Source organism: Pelodiscus sinensis, chromosome 31, assembly GCF_049634645.1.
Source record: "Pelodiscus sinensis isolate JC-2024 chromosome 31, ASM4963464v1, whole genome shotgun sequence".
Lineage (NCBI taxonomy): Eukaryota > Metazoa > Chordata > Testudines > Trionychidae > Pelodiscus > Pelodiscus sinensis.
This window is the reverse complement of record NC_134741.1, coordinates 9,797,230-9,821,419: the sequence shown is the minus strand read 5'-3', so window position 1 is coordinate 9,821,419 and position 24,190 is coordinate 9,797,230. Positions and strand designations below refer to the sequence as shown.

Sequence of the window (24,190 nt, the reverse complement as noted above, 5' to 3'; positions counted from 1 at the left end):
GCTGCCAGGGAGGGGCCTCACTGCGAGAGCCGCCTGGGCAGGTTCCTGCCACAGAGACACGTCCCAGAGCAGGATGGATGCTCAGACCGACACTGAGTGTTCCTCAGCGCTGGGGTGAGACAGGGAAGGAAAAAAAGGGTCTAACGGCGCCTGCAGCCTTTCAGAACAACCCCTGGCCCCACCAGCACATCCCAGCTCTTCCCTCTGCCCTTGCTGCACTCTGCTGGGCACTGTCTGGACTCAGTCCTCCCCGGTGCCAGCCTAAGGGCTCTGGAGAAGACATGGCAGCTCCATGGGCAGAGTCCTGAGCCCCTGGCAGGGCAGGGATCATTAAGCAGTTGGGGGGGGCTGGGTTGCTGCACAGGTTAGGGCTGGCCTGGGCAATGACTTTTGATGGGGAACCACTCCCAGGGCTGCACTTTTCCATGCTATTAATGGAGGAGGAGGGGGTCTGGGATGCAGGTTGGTGCAGACAGGAGCTTGGGGCAGAGGATTGGGGTGCAGGAACAGTTGCAGGAGGCTGGGTTGTGACCTGGGGCAGAGGATTGGGGTGCAGGATCTGGGAGGGGTGAGGGTTCAGGATGGGGGCAGAGGGTTTGGTTTACATGGGGTACCAGTGGGTTGAGGGAAGGGAGGGGCTGGGGTGCCAGAGGCAGGCTCTGGCTGGGAGACTTACCTGACTCACTCCCAGCCAGCAGCCCAGAACATTTCTCAGGCAGTTACTTCCCTTCCCCCCACACAGGCTCTCAACCTCCGTTAGCCAATAAGCTGAGGGGCTGCAAAAGGCCCTTGTGATGTCACTGCCACACCCACCCCTGCCCGCCAGGGCTAATGTCCTACCCCAGGCAGCCCCTTTGCATGGCTGAGCTGCTCCCAGGGGTGAAAGTGACACATTTCTTACAGGGCCTGTTCTATTGGGCACCACCCCTTGGGCAGGGGAAGGCTCAAGGCAGGAAGTTGGGGGAGGGGTTGTGATAGGACAGTACCTGTAAGAAATTAAAGTGTGGAGTGGAGTGTGGGAGGCTCAAGGTAGGTACTTGGGGAGCGTGTCAGTGGGGGGTGGGGCTCAGGACAGGGGTGAGGATGTGGGAATCAGGGCACAGGATTAGGGATGTGGGGGGGCTTGGGGCTGGGACTGTGTGTGTGTGTTGAGGGGATCAATGGGACTAGATTCCCAGCTCCCTCTGCTCTGGGCTCCCTGAGGCCCTTTAACCCACAAGGGTTTTCTCTGCAGTGCACTGAGGAGAGGAACCCCTGAGCCAGTGATGCCGCTTTGCCCAGGTTGACAGGGACAGGAAGCAGGCTGGGTGCCCAGTAACCCCAGACAGATGTGCACATCTTCATGTGAGCAGCAGCTGTTGTGGGGCTCTAGAAATCTCCCCCTAGATCTAATTCCCCACGTGCCAGGCACCAGTCAAAGCCAGGGCTCCGGGGTCTCAAGCAGAACACTGCAGGGGGCAGATACGTGTCTATTTGAGGCAGGTTCCACACTCCCACATCCCAGACACGTACTGTGGCACAAAGACCAACGGTCCCTGCACAAAGTGTGTCCCAGGGATAAGCGTTAGCCCCGGGAACAAGCATCGCCCTGCAGAAGAGACACCCCTGGTCTGGAGCCAACAAACCCAGGAGACACCCAGCTCAGGATCCCCAGGCGCACTGACACAGACTCCCTGGCACAGGAGAATCCCAAACCTCAGTCCTGCCGGCCAGAGTTTTCTCCTCTTCTCTTTCTTGTCAGCTCCCTGCAAAACACCTCACAACGGTAGATGAGGGCGAGTGGGGATAAACCCAGCTGGGCTGTAGAGCGGCTGTTAGATGGGGAAAGAGAGGTGCTCCTGCTGCCTCCCCGAGCAACTCTTACATGTAAGAAAACTGTCATTGGAGGTGACTGCATAGATGTCAGGATGGCCGAGTGGTCTAAGGCACCATACTCAAGGACCTGTCTTTCCCTTAGTTGGGTGTTCTGGTCTCCAAATGGAGGCGTGGGTTCAAATCCCACTCCTGACACATCCTCTTTTCTTAAATCATCTCTTTTATGTCTAGAGAGGTGACCTCATTTCCCCATTTCTCCTGACATTGTAGAAGCCCTTGCTCCTCCCACATGCTCATGAAAGCATTTCTTCTAGGCTGCATCTACACAGCAGCGTTCCTTGGGCATAACGGCCATTATACTGCAATAACAATGAGAGCATCTACACAGCAATTCCATTATTCCAACGTCTGTAACGCACCATCCAGACCAGTGGTCTGAGGAGCCAGGAGGTTTCCAAAATGCAGGATAATGTAGCACTTTAAAGACTAACAAGATGGTTTATTAGATGATGAGCTTTCGTGGGCCAGACCCACTTCCTCAGATCAAATAGTAGTCACAACCATATATACCAAAGGATACAATTAAAAAAAATGAACAAATATGAAAAGGACAAATCACATTGCAGAACAGGAGGGAGATGCAAGGGGGGGGGGAAGGAAGGAAGGTAAGTGTCTGTGAATTGATGATATTAGAGGTAGGGAGAGTGGGATGTTTGTGAGTTAATGGTATTAGAGGTGATAATTGGGGAAACTATCTTGGTAATGGGTGAGATAGTTCAAATGTTTGTTAAGTCCTTGTTGGAAAGTGTCGAATTTTAACATGAATGACACTTCAGAGGATTCCCTTTCAAGTGCAGATGTAAAAGGTCTTTGTAGCAGAATGCAGGTGGTTAAGTCATTGAGAGAGTGTCCTTTCTGGTTAAAATGGCAAGAAACTGTTTTCTCTTTGTGATCTTGTCTGGTATCTGTTTTGTGGCATTAATCCTTTGGCGAAGTGTCTGAGATGTTTGTCCAATGTACATAGCAGATAGACACTTTCGGCACATGATAGCATAGATTATATTTCTGGATGCGCAGGAATATGTGTTCTTGATCTTATAACTCACTTGGTTAGGTCCAATAATGGTATCAGCAGAATGAATATGTGGACAAAGCTGGCAACGGGGTTTGTTGCAAGGGAAGGTACCAGGGTTGGTATTAGTGTGGTGTGTCCTGTGGTGGTTGGTAAGAATCATCTTGAGGTTAGGTGGTTGTCTATAGGAGACTATGGGTCTGTCTCCCAGAGCCTCTTTGAGTATGGTATCCTGTTCCAATATAGGCTGTAGTTTATTGATAATGTGTTGGACAGGTTTAAGTTGGGGGTTGTAGGTGATGACAAGTGGTGTTCTATTGTTCGTTTTCTTGGGTCTGTCTTGAAGTAGATGGTTTCTAGGTATTTGTCTGGCTCTTTCAATTTGATTTTTTATTTCTCTGGGTGGGTAGTTGAGATTTATAAATGCTTGGTAGAGATCCTGAAGCTTCTGGTCTCTGTCAGTGGGATTAGAGCAGATGCGGTTGTATCGAAGGGCTTGGCTATAGACGATGGATCGTGTGGTGTGTTCTGGATGGGAGCTGGGAGCATGTAGGTAACTGTATGAGTCGGTGGGTTTTCTGTAGAGAGTGGTGTCTAATTTTCCATTGTTGATTTGTACGGTGGTGTCCAGGAAGTGGATCTCTCGTGTAGAATGGTCCAGGCTGAGGTTGATGGTGGGGTGTAGGTTGTTGAAATCTCTGTGGAATATCTCCAGTGTTTCTTGGCCATGCGTCCAGATCATAAAGATGTCATCGATGTACCGTAGGTAGAGGAAGGGTGAAAGGGGACGGGAGTTGAGGAAACGTTCTAGGTCAGCCATAAAGATGTTAGCATACTGTGGGGCCATGCGTGTACCCATGGCTGTGCCGCTGATCTGGAGGTATAAGTTGTTCTCAAACTGGAAATAATTGTGGGTGAGAACAAAGTTACATAGGTCTGCGATCAGGTTGGCAGTAGTGTCCTCTGGGATAGTGTTTCTAATTGCTTGTAATCCGTCTTCATGTGGGATGTTGGTATATAGAGCTTCTACATCCATGGTGGCTAGGATGGTATTATTGGGGAGGTTATCGATGTTTTGTAGTTTCCTTAGGAAGTCAGTAGTGTCTCGGAGATAGCTGGGGGTATTGGTTACGAAGGGTTTGAGAAGAGTGTCTACATAGCTGGATAGACCAGTAGTGAGCGTGCCAATACCAGAGATGATGGGACGTCAGGGGTGCCCAGGTTTATGGATCTTGGGAAGTAGGTAGAACAATCCTGGTCGGGGGTCAGAAGGTGATTCTGTGAGGATTTGTTCCCGAGTAGCTGTGGGGAGGCTTTTAAGGAGACAGTGTAGTTTCTTTTGGTATTCCAAGGTGGGATCAGAGGGGAGAGGTTTGTAAAATGTGGTGTTCGAGAGTTGTCTGGTTGCCTCCTGGTTATAGTCGGCCTTATTCATAATGACCACAGCACCCCCTTTGTCAGCTGGTTTGATTACAATGTCCAGGTTGTTTTTGAGACTCTGGATGGCATGGTGTTCAGCGCGGCTAAGATTGTGTGTCACTTGTTGTCGTTTGCGAATAATGTCAGTCTGTGCATTGTTGCGGAAGCTGTGTATATAGAAATCCAGATTGTAATTCCGACCGTCAGGGGGAGTCCATATAGAATTATTTTTCCTTTGGTGTTGATAGGGGGGGATCTGGTAGGTCAGATTGATGTTCAGTGGTGGTTTGGAAATATTCTCGGAGAGGGAGGCGGCGAAAAAAAGCCTCAAGGTCACCACAAAATTGTATCCAGTTTGTGGGGGACGTGGGGCAGAAAGAGAGACCCTGGGACAAGACAGACTCTTCTGCTGGATTGAGTTTGTAGCTGGAGAGGTTAACAATATTATCCGGTGGGTTGAGGCAGTTGCTGTTGTAGCTAGTGGTATGGAGCAGGTTAGAAAATTTATTGTCTTTTCTTTGTTGTAGGGAATAGAAGTGTGTATAGTAGATTTCTTGTCTGGTGGAACAAAAGTCTTGCAAGGTTTCCAAAAAGGACTCAACAAACATTTGAACTATCTCACCCATTACCAAGATAGTTTCCCCAATTATCACCTCTAATACCATTAACTCACAAACATCCCACTCTCCCTACCTCTAATATCATCAATTCACAGACACTTACCTTCCTTCCCCCCGCCCGCATCCCCCTCCTGTTCTGCAATGTGATTTGTCCTTTTCATAATTGTTCATTTTTTTTAATTGTATCCTTTGGTATATATGGTTGTGACTATTTTCTTCCACTATTTGATCTGAGGAAATGGGTCTGGCCCACGAAAGCTCATCATCTAATAAACCATCTTGTTAGTCTTTAAAGTGCTACATTGTCCTGCATTTTGCTTCAGCTACCCCAGACTAACACGGCTACATTTCTATCACTATTCAGGTAGGACTGTGACTGGTCCAAGCAAGGAATGTGTCTTGGGGCTAGTTTAGTGACACGCTAAGGCCGTGTCTACACAATGGCTGTGTCTAGATTGCATCCCTTTTCCATAAAAGGTGGGGGAATTAGCTCAAGTGGTAGAGCACTTGCTTTGCATGTAAGAGGCAATGGAATCAACACCCACATTCTCCAGTGTTAGATATTTGCTTTTTCCTTGTTTTACAGGCAGAGACAACAAGGGGGCTAAGTGCTTCTAGGGGCCTCTTTGCAAAAGGCAGGGGACTGGTTTCTCCAGTGCAGTGGGTGTCACGTTTGCCGGGCATAGAAAAGTTCCCTGGCTAAAAGCCAGACAGGCAAAGTCCTGCCTGTAACACCCAGAGGAGGGGATTCACTTGCCTGGGGAGGGCAGGAACAAACCAGCACTTGGCTGCCAGCTGTTTGCACATCTGGACACAGAAGTATCCTGAGCCTTGGTTCTACCAGCCAGTTTCTTTTCAATTCACTGCAAACTGCGTCCCAGCTGTAGGTGACGCTGAATTCTCCTGCCTGGGGAGGGTGGGAACAGACCAGCACTTGGGAGCTTGGCTGCCAGCTGCTTAGCACATCTGGACACAGAAGAATCCCAAGACTTGGTTCTGCCAGGCTCCAATTTCCCCTCTTCTGTTTCTTTTCAGCTCCCTGCAAACTGCTTCCCAGCTGTGGGTGAGGCTGAGTGTGTGTGAAACCAGCTGCGCTTTGGATGATTTTGTTAATTTTTTAAAAAGCCTCGTGCACCTCTTCTGCCTGGGGAGGTGTCTGGAATAGACACCTAGTGTGACTTCACCCTGGGGTTTTACCCCTTTAACCTCACCCAGAGACTCCTGACAAGTCCACTCCTGTGTCCATCTCTGCCTCAGGCCAAGTGTTCACGTTTCATATCTGAGGAAACTCCTCCTCCCTTTTTCCTGCCAATCCTTCCTGAGCAAGCTTTACCCTTCTGTGCCAATATACCAATAAAGTGTATTATCCCACCAAGTCCCTGTGATACCAACTTCTTCCTGCTTATTACCCATAGTCCTGTTTGTCTGTACCAGCATCTAAGACACAGATTAGATTTTCCTTCCCAGTGGTCCCACGTCCCTCCTTTATCTCTGCAGTTACAGCCCCTGCTCTCTCCCATTTCTGGCCCATCTCCCAGGTGTCCATGTGATTCACTTACCTGTGGGCTTTGGGCACCTGCCCCCATCAAACCTAGTTTAAAGCCTCCTCACTAGGTTAGCCAGTCAGCACCCAAATACTCTTCCCTTCCTCGACAGGTGAACCCCGTCTCTGCTGAGCAGCCCTTCCTGCAACATCATCCCATGGGCAAGGAAGCCAAAGCCCCCTGCCCACTGAGCTGTAGCTTTCTGTGCCCAGGGGGCCAGACACTGCCTGGGCTCGATGGCTGGAGGGAAGTGGGGAATGGCTGCTCTTTGGGAAACAAAAGTGTTGTCTGGAAACATAAAGAGACATTTTAAAGAGACTTTGGAGGTGGGCACCATGGCTCAGTTGGCTTAAAGCACCTGCCTCATAAACAGGAGATCCTGGGTTCGAATCCCAGTGGTACCTTATTGTAACCTTTGTGCACATTTACTCATGCCCTTCTGGGACACAGAAGACACTGCACAGCTTACTTCGAGGTGAGGGTGCTGTGTAGATGTGCCTGTCCTGTTGAGGGCCAGCCTGCTGTGGGGAGGCTCTGGCCACTTCCTTTCCTTGTCTCTCTCAGGCTGTGTCTACACTGCAAGGCTATGTCTACACTGCAGGCTTTTTGCACAAGAGCAACTGTTCTTGCCCAAAATCTTGCAGAGCGTCTACACTGCAGGCATGTTTTTGCTCAAGTAAATTTATAGTTCAGCATCAGACAACAGGGCTTCTTGCACAGAAGTTATTCCTCTCCCCACGCGGAATAAGCCCTCTTGTGCAATCATTCATCCACAAGGAGGCAGTGTGAACAGGCAACAGGGGTCTCTTGCTCAAGAAAGCCCTATGGCTAAAATGGCCATCAGAGCTTTCTTGGTAGGAGAGCGTCCACACTGCCATGGGCTCTCTAGCATAAAAGTACTTCTCTTGTGCAAAAGCACATGGCAGTGTGGACGCACTGTTACACAAGACCTTTTGCACAAGAATTCTTGCAGAAAACAGTTCTTGAGCAAGAAGCCTGCAGGGTAGATGTAGCCAGGGGGTGTTTGGGTCTGTTACCAGCACTGAGCTTTGTACAACAATCCAGGGAACATTGAGAAAAGGCAAAACCTTCCCGCCCTGGGTGTCCCTGGCCAGCCAGCAAGTGGCACAAAGGTTCCCTGAAGCACTGACTTCAGCTGATTTGAAACAAACCCCCGCACCTGAGAGGTGGTTAAGGCGATGGACTGTTCAAATCCCATTCTCACAATGTGGTTGCAGCCCTCTCTCTAGCCTCTCCCAGAGGTTCAGTGCCAGCCCCTCCTGTAACCCTGCCTGCCCCAGCCCCTCCCACTGCAGCCTGGGGAAAGGGGAAATCTCCACAGAGACACTCCCAGATGGGACCCTCAATCCCTTCTGCCCTCAAGGAGAAACCTCACAAACTGACAGACAATCCCCAGGCCCTGAGCATGGTGCGGGCGAGGCCCATGGGGCAGTTTGCCTGGTGGGATTTGGGGGGTAGAGAAGCTGTGAAGCTCTGTGAGTGGATAAGGTCCCTGGCTGTGCTGCACCCCCTGCTGTGTGTGTGACTCAAACTGTCCCTCGTCCCCTTTTGTGTGTCTGTTGCGCTTCCAGCTTCTTTCCTCAGGCACATTCATCTGGCAAAGACCCCCCCAGGGATCTTGTATCTTCCTTTGTGCTGCTCAGCTGCAGACACTGCCAGAGCTGGAAGGAAATTGCTGCACTTTGGGAGTCAAAGGTGTTGTCTGGGACCATAGAGTAGAGCAATTTCACCTACCTGGCCAAGGAGGACACCATGGCTTAGCTGGCTAAAGCAATTCCCTAGTAAACAGAAAAACCTAGGTTCAACTCCTAGTGGTGCCTTATTACAGCCTTTGCTCACATTTTCCTATGTGTTTCTGGGACACAGAAGAGGCCTCCCCTGGCCACCCATGGAACTGCTGGTTCAGGAAAAGGCTGATTGGGCAGGAGTGTTGGGAAGAAGGAAACCACAAGGGCTCGTCTACACTGGCCCCTTTTCCGGAAGGGGCATGTAAATTTCACCAGTCGTCGTAGGGAAATCCGCGGGGGATTTAAATATCCCCCGCGGCATTTAAATAAAAATGTCCGCCGCTTTTTTTCCGGCTTTTAAAAAAGCCGGAAAAGAGCGTCTACACTGGCCCCGATCCTCCGGAAAAAGTGCCCTTAAAAGTAGGAATAAGACCCTCCGGAAAAGGGCACTTTTTCCGGAGGATCGGGGCCAGTGTAGACGCTCTTTTCCGGCTTTTTTAAAAGCCGGAAAAAAAGCGGCGGACATTTTTATTTAAATGTCGCGGGGGATATTTAAATCCCCCGCGGATTTCCCTACGACGACTGGTGAAATTTACATGCCCCTTCCGGAAAAGGGGCCAGTGTAGACGAGCCCCAAGTGAGAAGCACCTGATGCCCACGTACCCTCACTCTCCATGGCTGCAGGAGCTGTAGAGGTTGCACCCTCAGGCTCTCTGAGCACGGACACCCCCAGGGAATCACAAGGATGTGTGGCGCTGGCTCTCCTGTCCCAGCAATTGCAGTCAGAGCCCTGCCTTGCCAGTCACAGCAGCCTCTGCACCCGCTCCAGGCTTGTGGTTTCCTTCTTCCCAACACTCCTCCCCAATCAGCCTTTTCCTGAACCAGCAGTTCCATGGGTGGCCAGGAGAGGCCTCTCCTGTGTCCCAGAAGCTGCCAGGCTCTGACTCTTGTCCCCTTGGTGCCCCCGTCTAAATTCTCTTTTAAATCGGTCTTTATGGTCCTGCTCAGGGCGTTTTTCTCCTCAGCAGCGCACAAGAGAGAAGCTGTTGCCACTGGCCCTGCAAGGCAAGACGAGTTTTGCCTGCCCCCCTCAGCCTGACTCCCTACTTGGCCCCATTCCCACCTCCCTTCCTGGGCTGACCCAGTGGCCGAAAGGGGCTGCGGCTGCTGCCGACAGGAAAGAAGCTGGGAGGCAAGGTGCTAGCAGCAAGAGATTCCGGCTGCCTCTTTGCCCTGGGTCTCAGTGCGCCATGCCAGCCACCAGCCACCTTGACCAAACATCAAACCAGTTGGACTAGCCAGCCTATATCACAGTGAGTCGCCAGTGGCCCTGTCAGAGAAGAGCCATTGGCAACTGCAGAGACATCCCTTCAGCTGCTGGATGCACCTTTCTGAAAGGGCCATTTGTAAGCCATGCTCTGGTTGGCTGGCTAGCTCAGTTGGTTAGTGCCTGGAGCTGCTAATGCCCTGTGGTGACTGTTCTACTGCTTCCTCCCCACCCCCCACCCCCCTTCCTTTAGCTGCCTGCTATGGACAGGGAAGCAGAAACAGGGAAAAGGCTGAGAGCTTTGCAGGACTCAGGCCAGAAAACTGATAGGAGGGGGGTCCAGCCTGCACAGACCTAGTGGCTAAAAGGCTCTTGGCCTGGCTGGCTTCCCCCAATAGCAGGGAAAACTCTTCTCTTCCCTCTCTTGTGGGGCTACTCATGGGCCTGCTTGCTCAGCTGTTTAGAGCTTGATGCTAATAATGCCCAGGTCACGGGTACAAGCCCCATGCAGACCCCACAACACTGAAATTAGCTTTGTTTGAGCTGCTCCCCACGAAAAGCGGTGAGAGGGAGCCCTTGTCTGTGGGACCCACTTGTGCCTGTGGTTCAGGGTTAAATAAGATCTCCCCCAGGAGGTTGCCTGTTCCCTTCCCACCTTGCATTGGCTGGGAATCAAATCAAGCAAAAGGCAGCAAACATCAGGCACTGTCATGGTCTGGGCCACAGATAAAGACCCTCTTGGAGCTGTGGTCCGAGGAGGAGTCTCTGCAGGCCGTGCAGTCCATGCGGAGGAATGTGGACATTTATGGCCAATGGCTGATGGTCTTGCAAAGAAAGGCCACCTCCCTCTGAGGGGGAAATCTCGCTCCCCTGGGGTACAGAGCCCCCAGAAGGGTTCGAGGCCGGAGGTCAAATCAGTGAGGCAGGAAAGAAACTTAGAAGAGAAAACTTTATGATGCATGCATGCAGGCTGTCACTTCCAAGAGTGAAGCAGCCCTGACACACAGATTCAGGGAATCTTTATACAGTATGCTTAGACAGTTCAGTTGTGGATTGTTCTTCTTTAACATATCAAAGTCTCAGCAGAAGTACTCTGAGACTTCTGTTCACCCCAGGAGTGCTAGAAGTAAGTTTTTACAGTACACAAAGCCACATGAGAACTTGAGTGGAGGAGTCTACAAGGCAAACTGTGACAAAGATAAGAGTTTACATAATAATTTGTGACAGACTAGGAGTATCCATGAATTTGAGATAGTCATTTGTAAGGGTCTTTGATTAGAGTTAATTTGATTCTCTCTGTTACAGGGAGAGAGGCCTGGAAAACTTTTTAACCCTTACAGCAGTTTTCTTTCAGAGAGTTTTGATTTCCTGCACAGTCCCCCCTTTAGACACAACTGGAGTTATTTGATTTTCCCCACAATTCCCCCCTTTAATACTCCTATTGGAGTATTACTCAAAGTTTATTCTGGACATTCTTAGGTATTCTTCTTTTTGCTGGGATGAATTCTTATATAGATGAAGGTTTTCTTTATCTGCTGGGTAAATGACCCTTTGCCCATTCCCTGGATTTAACCTTACTTTACGATAGCAGGTATTTTCTGGGATCCACCCAGATCTTTACCAGTGCCAAATTTGTTTTCAAAACATAAGGGAAACATAGTCCCTGATGGATGTAATGCTTGAGTTAGGGGAATTCCTGAGGCAATTAGATTTTTATGCCAAATCTGCCTGTTCCCCCCCATGACTATGTACTTCTGGCACAGTGTTATCATTCTGGGCATCTACCCACTCCCGCTCTCCTGTAGAGTACTGACTACCAGTAGATCTGAATTTTAGGGGTCTGGTCCACAGGGAGGCAGGAGTTGGGATAAACTGTAATGGTAAAAGGCCTTCAGAGCCTATTATAAGCTGTTCACATATCCAACAGTCACTTGTATTGGTGAGGGACACAACCTTTTGCAGGGCTTCCCAAAAAGGGTGGGGAAAGTTATATACTAAGGCTATTCTGACTACTAAAAGAAGGAAAACAATCCCCATCTTATTATAGTATCTTAAGTCTCTAAAGTAGAAAGGATAATAATAATATAGTAATTAGCTAGCAACTAGCAAAGCAGTCTTTTAACTAAACTTAATCAGTTAGTATTGTTTGGGTTGCCTCTGCAGGCACTCTTCGAGATTTCGTAGTCTCTTAGTTCACTCAATACTGGAATGGATTCCCCTTTGTGAGAGCTACAGGGCGCCAGGCTCACCTGTAGGTCTTTGCTGGTACAGTCCTACCTCTCAGGTTGTACCTCGAAGCTCCTGGTGGAGGCCGGTTTGGTAACAGTCTGGTTTGAGAGTCTGCCGCCTCGGTCCGCTGAACCTCGTCCTCAGGTGATTCCTCCAGGGAGGGGTCCTGGGTGACGGGGTCAATCAGCTCTGTTGGATCTACAGTTCGGCGTACATGACTTGCGTGGATCCACGAGCGGCGCTCCTTCACCTTTACTGCTGTGTGGGTGATGAGCAGCAATTGGAACGGTCCTTCCCACCGGGCTGTCAGGGAATTCTTTTTGCGATGTTCCTTCACGAACACGTAGTCGCCTGGTTGGATGTTGTGGCACGGCACATCAGTAGGTGCTGGGAGGGCTTCCTTTACCTGCAGGTGCAAGCTCTCCTAACCGTCATTTTATGTCTAGGTTTCTTCTTTCTGTGTGGCTGCTAGCCTGTGGGCCTCCTGCAACATTAAACTGCTTACAAATCACACATGTATTAGATATTCTTGACAGCTTCTAGGTGCACGCCTGGGGCGTACCCTTGTTTTGGGATTTGTGAGGCCACCCCCCTTTTGCTCATGTGTGTCATTTGATGAGACACCTGAGCAAGCTGCCATGTGAGAGATTTTTGGGGCGACTGGGCAGCCATCAGGTGCACCCATTATCCCAGCTGGGGATAAGGAGCAGCCTGCTTTCTCCCAAAGGTTTCTCTCTTCAGGTTGAGCAGCTTGCTGTAGTTCTATCAGGTCCTGCAAAGAAACAGGGAGGGAAAGAGAGACCAGAATCTGAAAGGGAGCCAGAGGTCCATGTGCTGCTGCACGTCTGGCCGCTGCATCAGCATTCCCATTACCCAGAGAAACAGGATCAGTGGCACCTGTGTGGGCCGGGCAATGGGTAATAGAAAGGGATGTGGGTAGCTGAATAGCATCAAGGAGTTGGGAGATAAGGGGACCATGAGAGAGAGCAGAGCCAGAAGAGGTAAGGAAACCTTGTTGTTTCCAAATTTGTCCTGTGGCATGACAGACAGAGAAAGCATACTTTGAGTCAGTATAAATGGCAGCAGACTGTCCGGAAGCTAAAAGGCAAGCACGAATTAAAGCGATGAGCTCAGCAGCCTGAGCTGATTTTGATTCCTGGAAGAGAAAAGAACCTCTAAAACATTATTATCTGAGACCACTGCATATCCAGCCTCTACTTTACCAACTTTCTTTTACATGAGCCATCAGTATACAATACAAGATCTGCATTTTCCAGCGGTTGATCAGACAAATTTTTGGGGAGGTTTTACACAGTGCTCAAGCAATTCTTCACAGTTATGGGTATGTGCTTTACCATTAGAGGGTAAAGGAGAAAAAGTAGCTGGGTTAAGTACATTACATCTTTGAATTACCACATTTGGGAAGAGAGGATAACATTCTTATACAGGGTTTGTCTCTGAACAGATAGGTGCTGAGTGCGGTGTCGCTGTAAGAGAGCAGAGACAGCATGAGGGACCTGTAAGATAATGCTGTGGCCTAATGTGACAGGTTGGGCCTTTTTAAAGTAATTCAGCAGCAGCTGCAACAGCCTTCAGACAAAGTGGGAACCCACGGGCTACTGAGTCCAGTGTTGCAGAAAAATAAGCTACTGGACGAGGTGTGGGTCCAAGGGGTTGACAGAGAGCTCCAGCTGCAATTCCATCCTGTTCATGACAAAACAGAGTAAAAGGCTTGCTATATTTAGGTAAGCCCACTGTGCAGAAGAGTTTTAAGGGAAAGGAAAGCAGATTCACATTCTGGGGACCAGGTCACTGGGTCAGGAGCTAAGATTAAGAGTAGAATAGTAAGGGGCCTGGTGAGTCCAGAAAAGTTAGGAATCCATTGTCTGCAATATCCTGCAGTACCCAGAAATTTGTATACCTGACTTTGGTGAAAGGGTGAGGAATGGAAAAAACTTGTGAGATTCACTCAGGTGTTAACTGGCGGCCATCTCCTGAAAGTAAATGTCCTAAGTACTGAACTCTTTGTTTTACAAACTACAATTTGGCTTTGGAAGCCTTGTGACCCTTATTAGCAAGACACTTTAACACATATGAGGTATCAGTTTTACATCTTTTCTTAGTTTTACTAGCAATTAACACATCATCAACATATACTGAACTGCAGGGAAGAGAGAGAGAGTTAAGGTCAGCTTTTTAAAAACTGAGAAAACAGAGTAGGGCTTTTACAATAACTTTACAAAAACATGTCCAGGTTAATTGATGACCCTGAAAGGAAAAGGCAAAGAGAAATTGGGAATTCTTATGCACTGGAATACAAAAGAAGGCAGAACATAAATCTATTACAGAAAACCAGGTTAGGTACTACTGGAAATCTAGGGATTACAAACTTATTAATGGCTCTTAGGTTTTCTTCAAATCTATAGATTTGCTTTTTCACAGGTAGTACAGGTGTATTACATGGTGAAGTTGTATAAACAAGTATCCCTTGTTTAAGGAGGGAGAGATTACAGGCTTAATGCCCTCTTGTGCCTCCCTACCCAATAGATACAGGGCTACCCTTGGGAAAGGCTTGTTGTGTCTGTATGTTATTTGCATTGGTGTTGCAGAGGCTAGCAACCCCACTTCATTCACATGGGCTGCCCACAATGTCTCTGGGACTTCTGAGAGGTCCAGGAGGGGTGTATGTCCTGAGGTCTCATCAGATTCCTCTGAGAGTAGTAATGCCATCAAATTTGGAGCCTGATGGGGGAAAGGTCAACAAATATCCCTTCCTCTCTACAGAGAAGGTTTGCACCCAATTTACACAACAAGTCACGTCCCATAAGGTTTACAGGAGAACAGGGAGATAACAGGAAAGAATGTTCAGCTGACAAGGGTCCAAAGCGGGGTGGGGGTGCAGATGGCACATCTGGGGAATCAAGCTGTTTCTTTAGAGTAGCCAATTCTTGCTGCAGCTTTTCAATAGAATCTTTTTTGCTAGCCATAATGCTCTGATTATATTTTTTTTTACTGCCACATCCTCCCAGAGGCACCAATATTCCATCTGGTTAGGATGTTTTTCCTCGAGGAAAACTTTAAGATAAGCAAGCTTAGTTAAATCAAAACTCTAGTTGCCATTTATTCTGGAAATTCCCCTGAGTATAGCCATTCCAAATGCTCATTAATTCCTTAAGTCTCCTTAGTTTCAAACCTGCAGGCAATACCTAGCTGACTGATCATCTGAGACAAGGGAGTCCCAGGCTGTGAGAAACCTTTTCTCTCAGTAGGAGACAGACTTGAGGGAGCAATCTTATCCATGTTAGCACTGTCTTGTCCAAGGACAGCGCAGGAGCCCAACAGTACTACCCTCCCCAAGGATAGTACAGGCGTCCAGCAACACTACCCTCTCCAAGGATAGTGTGGGAGTCCACACAAACTGACAGCTTCACTCACACTCCTTATGTGCCGGGGGAAACCGCCCTTGCTTTCAGCAGCTGTGCAGTGACACTGACAGCACTGGTGCGGCTGCGGTCCCACTCCGGACTTCACTCACTCAAAACCATGCGCTTGGACTCGCCACCAATCAGTCAGCAACAACAACAACAACAAAATCCAACCCCTATTTGGCTATACCCAGTGTTTTCGTTTTAAATTTCCCTCAAGCCTCTTAACAAAAAATTTTTAAGTAAAAGATGACTCTTACCGCCAGCCGGTCCAGCTGGTGACGAGAACAGGGAGGCGGACTGGGGGATTTTAAATGGATCCCTTACCCTCCAGATGCGCGCTGTAGTCCGTTCCCATTCCCCGTCATCAGCCTTTCCAACTGGAGTTCCAAGCCATCCCACTTCTGACACCAAATTGAGGGGGAAATCTCGCTCCCCTGGGGTACAGAGCCCCCAGAAGGGTTCGAGGCCGGAGGTCAAATCAGTGAGGCAGGAAAGAAACTTAGAAGAGAAAACTTTATGATGCATGCATGCAGGCTGTCACTTCCAAGAGTGAAGCAGCCCTGACACACAGATTCAGGGAATCTTTATACAGTATGCTTAGACAGTTCAGTTGTGGATTGTTCTTCTTTAACATATCAAAGTCTCAGCAGAAGTACTCTGAGACTTCTGTTCACCCCAGGAGTGCTAGAAGTAAGTTTTTACAGTACACAAAGCCACATGAGAACTTGAGTGGAGGAGTCTACAAGGCAAACTGTGACAAAGATAAGAGTTTACATAATAATTTGTGACAGACTAGGAGTATCCATGAATTTGAGATAGTCATTTGTAAGGGTCTTTGATTAGAGTTAATTTGATTCTCTCTGTTACAGGGAGAGAGGCCTGGAAAACTTTTTAACCCTTACAGCAGTTTTCTTTCAGAGAGTTTTGATTTCCTGCACAGTCCCCCCTTTAGACACAACTGGAGTTATTTGATTTTCCCCACACCTCCTACCCCCACATCCTAGACCAAGTCAGAGCCAAGGTCAAGGAATCACACAAGAGGTATGTGAGGGAGGAACCGCATTACTGTGCATGCTCTCAGAGAGGATGAAAAGCGGTGAGAGGCAGCCCACAGCTGCAGGACCCATTTGTGCCTGTTTTTTCAGGGTTCAAGTAAAACTTCAGCAAGGAGCTTTGATGCTCCCTCTTTACAGTGCATTGGCTGGTAATCAAACCCAGGTCAACTGCTTGGAAGATAGCTATGTTCACCACTATACCACCAACACCTGCCTGCAAAGCTGCTGGGAAAATTAGTGAGGGAAGCCCACATCTGCCATGAGGCTAGCCAGAGGTGAGAGGGTGCCTGTGTGGTTTGGGTAAAGCAGAACTTCTTGGCCATTAGGCAAAGACCAGAAGTGGTGACGCTGGGGCAGTGGCTGCCCTGCGCTCTCTGTGGTGTGAGGAGCCGGGCGGGAGAGGAGTCCCAGAGGTTGTTGGGTGGGAGAGTAGAGTTTATAGGACTTTGGGCTAAGCTCTAGAGCAGCCAAGGGAGAGGTGGGGAAGTGACTTCTGGATACTCTGTATGGCCTGGCAATCAGGACCAAGAGCTGTTCTTGTGTTTGTTGCTGTAAAATGTTGTTTCTGGGTCATTTGGCTAAGCTCGAGCGCTTCTGCCTTCCAGAGAGCCATGTCACAGGCAAAAGCCCCCAGAGACTCCTTCAGGGACACACCTCAGGACCAAGCAAGGGGCAGCAAATGCCAGGCACTGTCATTGTCTAGGCCAGAGATAAAGACTCTCTTGGAGCTGTGATCCCAGGAGGAGTCCCTGCAGTCCAGGTGGAGGAATGCAGACATTTATGGCTGAATGGCTGATGGCCTTGCAGAGAAAGGCCACCTCCCACCCTGCATCCTAGACCAAGTCAGAGCCAAGGTTAAGGAATTGCGGGGGGGTATGTCAGAGCCCCTGAGTGCAGCTCCCGCTCTGGGGAAGCACCGCAGCACTGTGCATACTGTGAGGAACTGGACCGAATCCCGGGGTGTGGGGAGCCCCTGTCTCCAGGGATAGTTGTGGAGTCTGGGATAGAGACACATGGGCAGCTGCAGCTTCAGGATGACAACGCTGATGACCTGCAGCGCCAGGAGACGCAGGAGGACTCCCAAACATCTTCAGGCAGCGGGGAGGGAACATCAGGTGAGTGCTGGGAGGTTGCAACACACAGGACATGTCTACACTTGCAGTCTCCTTCAGGAGAGGAATGCAAATGGAGACATTCAAAATAGTAAATTAAATTGGGATTTAAATATCCCGCGCTATATTTGCATAATCGTGTCCGGGCACTGTTTCAAAATACTTTATTATGAAATAAAAAACACTGTTTAGATGCAGTTATTTGGGGAGAAAACCCTTCTTCCGAAATAACCCTTAAACACTCCCCTCTGGTCTGGACCTAACAGCAGTGTCAGCGTTTGCTAGTCGGGGCTCTAGACAGCACCTGCACAGAGGGAGACGGCAACTGCGGGATGCCCTGGCCAACTGTCCCAATGTCTCACAGCAGAAAAGAAAACAAAAGAGGCCAATGCAAACAGCCCCCTGGCAGCGAGGGAGTCAGCACGTCAGTGGGTGGGGCAGGGAGCTGGGGGCAGAGCTGGGCTCTAACTCGCTGGGTGACCTTGGCTCATTCAGTGAACCTCTCCCTGCCTCCATGGCCCTTTCTGTACAGCAGGGACAGCAACACTCACAGCCCCACAGGAGGGGGCTGGTTTGTTGCTTCACCCCACGGCCCAGCAATGAGCCCCCCAAGCTCCCTCTGTGCTCTGGGAGCCAGGTTTGCTGTGTGAATTCGGTGGGGTAGGTGCCGTCAGGTAGGCACTGGGATTAGTTACCAGTTTCCCTAGCCCTGGGGAAATACTGACTTCATAGCTGTGATGGCCGAGTGGTTAAGGTGTTGGACTCGAAATCCAATAGGGTTTCCCTGCGCAGGTTCAAATCCTGCTCACAGCGAGGCCTGTGTTTTGACCACACCCCTGGCCAGGCAACAAACTGCACAACCCCTGAGCCACTCTCCCTGCCCCCAGTCAATCCCTTTCTGCACCTTTCTGAGAGAGACATGGGGCATGATGCTGCGTTGTGGCTCCCTGAGCTCTAGGGAAACTCTCAGCCTCTGCCCCTTGCCCAGCACCCCATGGCTCAGTCCTACCCCTAGGGGCTGCCCTGCTCCAGTGTATGATAGGAGTTGAGAGGATGGAGCGTCTGGGCCTGCCCCCAAAGGGCCATCCATGAAGGGCAGAAATGCTGGGGATATGAAGTGGGTCACTCTTCCCGAGGTGCACAGCCCCTTCCCCCCCCTCCTGTGTTGGGAGCAAAGGGTCTAGAGAAGTATTGGGGGAGAAAGGGGGGGGGGTCTTGTTCCCTGCTCTTGCTCTGCCTTGGGCAAAGAATTAGTAACAGAATATTTGTCCAACTTTATGTACAGAAAAAACTGACAAGCATGTTTCTGTCCCATGTTTCTGTGGGGTAGTGGTTATCATGTTTGCTTAATATGCAAAAGCCTCCAGGTTCAAAGCCAAGCAGAAACAGGGGTGAGGGGGTTCTGCTCTTATTGTGGCTCCCCAGGTAAACACAGCTCCTGCTGCTTGGGAAAAGCCCAACTCCCAGGCTGAGTAAACCAAGGAACAGCAGGAGCCCTGCCCTAGAAAGAGGCCAGTGTGTTTAAGTGCATGGCCCAGACAGACAGCCCCAGGCTGGGAGGACAGAGCTGCCTGACATCTCTAGTGCTCCTCAGGACCACAGGGGCACATGGGTGTTAACAACATGCTCATGTGGTGCCATGTTCCATCCAAGCCAACAAGAAGTGTTTCTTGTGGCATCACCCCAAGGCTTCCAGAGTTGAGTAGCTCTGCATTAAGGGTTCTTATTAATGTCAAGAACCTCAAGCAATGTAAAGCCAGAGTGTGATGGAACTGGAAACGAAAATATTGCCACTAGAAGGAACTTTTTCCAAGGGTGCACTTGGAGTTGAACCAAGGACGACTTGATCTGCCATCAAATGCTTTACCACTGAGCTACACCCTTGTGAAAGTAGACATCTGCATCCAGTGTTGGGAACTGGGCAGGGAACAAGAGACTTTTTTGTAACATACCTCTCAGGTGGAAGGGACCCTCACTGACTGACCCCAGATTGTGACTGGTGCTAACAAGGGATTTGCTCTGAAAGTAGCAGAGCTGGGGCAGGACAGAGACTCCTGAGCGATGAAGGGGCTGGAGGGAAGCCAGGAGAAGAGGCCAGCCTGAGAGTTGAGAGGCCCAGGTGCCCCCATGGGCTGTCAGCTGTAGGTGCCATGGTGCAAGGGGCAGCACTCGAGGCTCTGAATCCTCCAAGATGAATGTAAGGGTACGTCTAGACTACATGCCTCTGTCGCCAGAGGCATGTAGATTAGGCTACCCGACAGAGTAAAATGAAGCGGCGATTTAAATAATCGCCGCTTCATTTAAATTTACATGGCTGCCGCTTTGAGCAGACAAACAGCCGATCAGCTGTTTGTCGGCTCAGCGCGATAGTCTGGACGCTCCCCTGCCGACATCAAAGGGAGCTGTCGACAACCCAGGTATGCCTCATCCCAGGAGGCATACCTGGGTTGTCGACAGCTCCCTTTGATGTCGGCAGGGGAGCGTCCAGACTATCGCGCTGAGCCGACAAACAGCTGATCGGCTGTTTGTCGGCTCAAAGCGGCAGCCATGTAAATTTAAATGAAGCGGCGATTATTTAAATCGCCGCTTCATTTTACTCTGTCGGGTAGCCTAATCTACATGCCTCTGGCGACAGAGGCATGTAGTCTAGACGTACCCTCTGTCTCAGTGGGACTGGCTGGGCTGGTTACTGCAAGGTCCTCGCGCTTCATGTGCTTTGGCTTCCTTGTCCTTAGGGACAGTGGAGACAATTTTGTACCTCCTGCTGGGTGTCCAGACTGAGCTTGGTCTCCAGACTGAGCAGGTGGGAGGGAGGGGTCTGATGCTGTCACAGCTGCAGCACAGGTCACCCACCTGGCCCCTGAGCTCAGCCCATGTGGGCGGCAGCCAGACAGTGTAGTGTGAGTGGAACAGAGGGTCATGGGGGGAGGGGAATTTGTATATTTTAGGAAGGGTCCTGAGTCCTGGCTCCCAGCTACACGCCTTGGAACAAAGACCAACAGCCCCTGCACAAAGGGCATTGTGGGAATAAGAGTTGGGATACCAGCAAGTCAGTGGAAGATGGGAGTGAATCCTGCTACCTCTCACTTGCAAAGGCAGCTAATTCTGCTGCACCTGCAACCTGTCTCCAGTGCTCCTGCCACTGCTTGGCCCAGGAGGGCTGGTGTCCAGCAGCTCTCTGCCCCAGTGTGGCTGGCTTTTGGGGAGAGCAACTAGGAAGTTGTGGGGTTACTGGAGCCACTTAGCCCCCTGGCTGTAAAGAGACAACCAAGGATTTCCCCCAGCATTGATCCCACTACCTCTTACATGCTAACAGAGCACACTACCATTTGAGCTAATACCCCTACTGTATTAGCAGGGGCCTTCTTGGAGGCTCTTCCCTTCTCCACAGAGACATCTGCCTTCTAGGTCAGTTAGTCGTGGGAAAGGAGAAGGCTCCAAAAAGGCCACAAGGGCAACTCTCAAGGAGACTCCCTGCAGCAAAGCCATGGGGGGGTCTCTGAGATGGCCCCTGCCCTGCAGCCTGTCCCACCTGGCCATTGTCATGGACTCTCTGTTATGTCATCACCTCCCAACCTCCTTTAGCCAATAAGCTGAGGGGATGCAAAAGGCCCTTGTGATGTCACTGCCACACCCACCCCTGACCTCCAGGGCTAATGTCCTGCCCCAGGCAGCCCCTTTGCATGGCTGAGCTGCTCCCAGGGGTGAAAGTGACACATTTCTCACAGGGACTGTTCTATTGGGCACCACCCCTCAGGTGGGGGAAGGCTCAAGGCAAGAATTTGGGGGAGGGGTTGTAATAGGACAGTACCTGTAAGAAAATGTGGACTGGAGTGTTAGAGGCTCAGGGATCTGGGGAGCATGTGAGTGTGGTGGGGGGATCAGGGCAGGCGTAAGGATGTGGGAGGGTAGAGAAGTCAGGGCACAGGATTAAGGATGAGAGGGAAGGCTTGGGGGTGGGACCGTGTGTGTGTGTTGAGGGGGTCAATAGGACTAGAATCCCAGCTCCCTCTGCTCTGGGATTCCTGAGGCCCTTTAACACACAAGGGCTTTCTCTGCAGCATGCTGAAGAGACAAACCCGAGCCATAAGTGATGCTAAATAGCCGTAGTGTGGACGCCCCACTGCTGCTATTTCAAAATCTCTCCTCCCTAGGGCCACTGAAGGTCACTACTCCCCCATGCTTCCTGGGGTTCCAAAGTCACAGAGCACGTCCATGCTAGATCTCTGGCAGAGGGGCCGCTGAAAGTCAAAAGACCAGAAGGGTCATCTGATGGCGGTAAACCTCTTCTATGAGGAAGCCTTTTTCCAAAACAGCGTTTTTGGGAAAAGGCACGTGTGGACTCAGAAGAGGAAGTTTTTTCAAAAGAAGAGGCTTCTGCCACTCTGTGCATAGTAATCATAACTGAAATGTGAGATAGCATCCACATTGATGCATTCTATCTTTCAAAAAAGCAGATGGCTTTCTGGATACACTTTCACTGTGTGAACGCTCTCTTTCAAAATGAGCTTTTCTGGAAGAGCTTTCTTCCGAAAGAAGCCTGCAGTCTAGACATAGCCTCAAAAACAGGTGGACCCAGGAGGCAGAGGGACATCTGTTATTCTCAGGGCACGTCTAGATCATCCTTGGCCTTTGAAAGAAGATATGCAAATTTGGCACGATATGATAAATTCTTTCAATGCCATTTTCCTAAGAGTTTTTTTGTTTTTGTTTTGTTTTTTTAAACAAACAAACAAACAAACACCACAGTCTAAACATGGTTCTTTTGCGGGGGGAAAACCCCTGTTTTGAAAGAACCCTTCTTCCTAAAAAAATGAGGTGTACAGGGTTCTTTTGAAAAAGTTTTTTTGGCTTGAAAACCCCCATCTACACTGCTTATTCCCCCCACAAAAACAGCTCTACAAAAGGGATCAGAAGATATGCAAACTGGAAGCTAACACTCTGCTCCTTGCTTTCCTTCTGCTGCTTCACCTCTCAGGATAACCATGCCTGTCCCATGCTGAGAGCCAGACCCAAGCAGCAAAGAGACGGTTGGACTCTCTTGCTGCCAGGGTCTCACCACCCATCTTCTTCCTGCCATCAACACTGCAGCCCCTTTCAGCCACTGGGTCAGCCCGGGAAGGGAGGCAGGAAATGGGGCCATGTAGGGAGTTGGGTTGAAGGGGGCAGGCAAAGCTCATCTCGTCCTGCAGAGCCACTGGCAGCAGCTTCTCTCTGGTGGTGCTGCTGAGAAAATGCCCTGAGAGAGAAGTGGCAGCCTCAGAGCAAGGGGTGCTGGTGCCACAGTAGCTCGGTGGGGCGAGCGTTAGACTTGTAACCCTTCTGCCGGCAGCAGCCAGGGCTGTTTATCTAATTTATGATAGAAATGTAGCCGTGTTAGTCTGGTATAGCTGAAACAAAATACAGGACTATGTAGCACTACATAGTCCTGTATTTTGTTTTATCTAATTTATGTGCATATGCATGGTAAACTCTAGAATTTATTTCCTTTCATATTGAGTAAGGGGCATGGGAAGGTTTACTAAAAGCCAAGGGGGCACGGGGACTGAAAAAGGTTGGGAACCCCAATCTAAATGAAGCTTTTCCCACAGTCAGGGCAGCTGAAGGATTTCTTCTATGTGGATTCTCCTATGTCTAAAAAGATGTGAGCACCAACTGGAAAAACCCACCTGCAGAGAAATAAGTGAGCTGCAGAGAGTAAAAGGGCCTGACCACGCGACAGCCACCTGGGGCAGGTGTTAAGAGTCTGTCCAATTGATGCAATGCAGCCAGACAGTATTGTCAGAGCATGTCTCCATAGAAATGACACTCATATTGCTGGTATCAATTGCTGGACTTAGGAGACGGGCTGAAAGGTGTGTTTCATACGCAATAGAAACAAAGAACATTTATTCAAAAGTTATTTGTACAGAAGTAACAAGACTCATGTTTAAATATGAATCTCCATGGCACTCATCTGAACAAGCACTCCTGACCTCAGTATTGAGCACAAGACCAAACTCACTCCCTTCAGGGATGGAAAAAGTAACAAGCAGCTGTTTTTGCACAAAAGGCTTTTGCGCAAGAACGAGCAGTGCAGATGGGTCCTTGTTATGCAAACCCCCTTCTTGTGCAAGAGCCATTCTTCCTGAAAAATGGAGCCCGTCTACACTGCTCGTTTTTGCGTAAAAGCTTCTTGTGCAAAAACGGGCGCTCGTTACTTATGCAAATGAGGCTCAGCAATATTCCACGCTTAGCCTCATTTGCATGTTTTTGCAGAAAAAGGCTACAGGTAGAGAGAGCCATAGAGATGAAAAGCCAGGAGCTGGGTACAGAGGACTCCTATGAGGTCACAGAGTCTGAGGTGTGTGAGACCAGAGAGACTGATTTCAGGGGCGCAGGCTGAGCTGGGATTCTGGCCACACCCGGAGCCAGGGTCGGATTCTCTCCCGAGGAAGGGAGCCAGGTGGGAAAGAGAAGATCAGGGCCTCAGTACCAGGATCGATAAATGTCACCTGCCGCTGGTCACAGTCCAGACAAACCCGGATCCTGTGTGGGAGGCTCAGATACAGGCGGGTCACAGGGGAGGTGAGAGCCCAGAACTGACCACCCCACTGCTGCACAGCCCAGATACCCCCCTCAGGGCTACGGCTGATTCCTCCCTTCCTGCTCACAGACTCACTAGCCACCCCCAAGGCCCAGCATTCCCCATGCCCCACCTCCACCTCCCAACAATGTCTCCCCGAGGTGAATCCCTCACGACCCAGCACACAGGACACAGAGTCAAATCTCTCCGGGGTGCTGGGCAGTCGCTGCCATGCACGTTCCCATCTCACACATTTCTGATCCCCAGACAAGACGAGGTCAGGATGAGCCGTGTCTGGATCCAGAGTCACAATCGC

General features: G+C 49.9%; 1 protein-coding gene and 3 non-coding genes across 15 annotated transcripts in view; 3 read left to right on the top strand and 1 right to left on the bottom strand.

The window, feature by feature from the left end:
• Window positions 1–24,190, bottom strand: part of LOC142818187 (zinc finger protein RFP-like) — a 42,147-nt gene that overhangs the window by 1,070 nt on the left and 16,887 nt on the right. For 7 of the 12 annotated variants that reach the window (XM_075912573.1, XM_075912578.1, XM_075912580.1 and 4 more), the window contains exon 8: window positions 19,969–24,189. The exons of 2 other annotated variants lie outside the window; for them this stretch is intronic. In XM_075912573.1, coding sequence (XP_075768688.1) covers window positions 23,678–24,189 — 512 coding nt within the window. In that variant the 3' untranslated portion in view covers window positions 19,969–23,677. Of the gene's footprint in view, window positions 1–11,653; window positions 12,199–19,961; window position 24,190 lie in introns of those variants that run through there. 3 more of the 12 variants (XM_075912574.1, XM_075912570.1, XM_075912572.1) reach the window with 3 other exon arrangements.
• Window positions 1,902–2,010, top strand: TRNAL-CAA (transfer RNA leucine (anticodon CAA)). Its single transcript has 2 exons — window positions 1,902–1,939; window positions 1,965–2,010. It is a non-coding gene; the product is annotated as a tRNA-Leu (tRNA).
• TRNAM-CAU (transfer RNA methionine (anticodon CAU)) lies at window positions 6,800–6,874 on the top strand. Its single transcript has one exon. It is a non-coding gene; the product is annotated as a tRNA-Met (tRNA).
• TRNAS-CGA (transfer RNA serine (anticodon CGA)) lies at window positions 18,041–18,122 on the top strand. Its single transcript has one exon. It is a non-coding gene; the product is annotated as a tRNA-Ser (tRNA).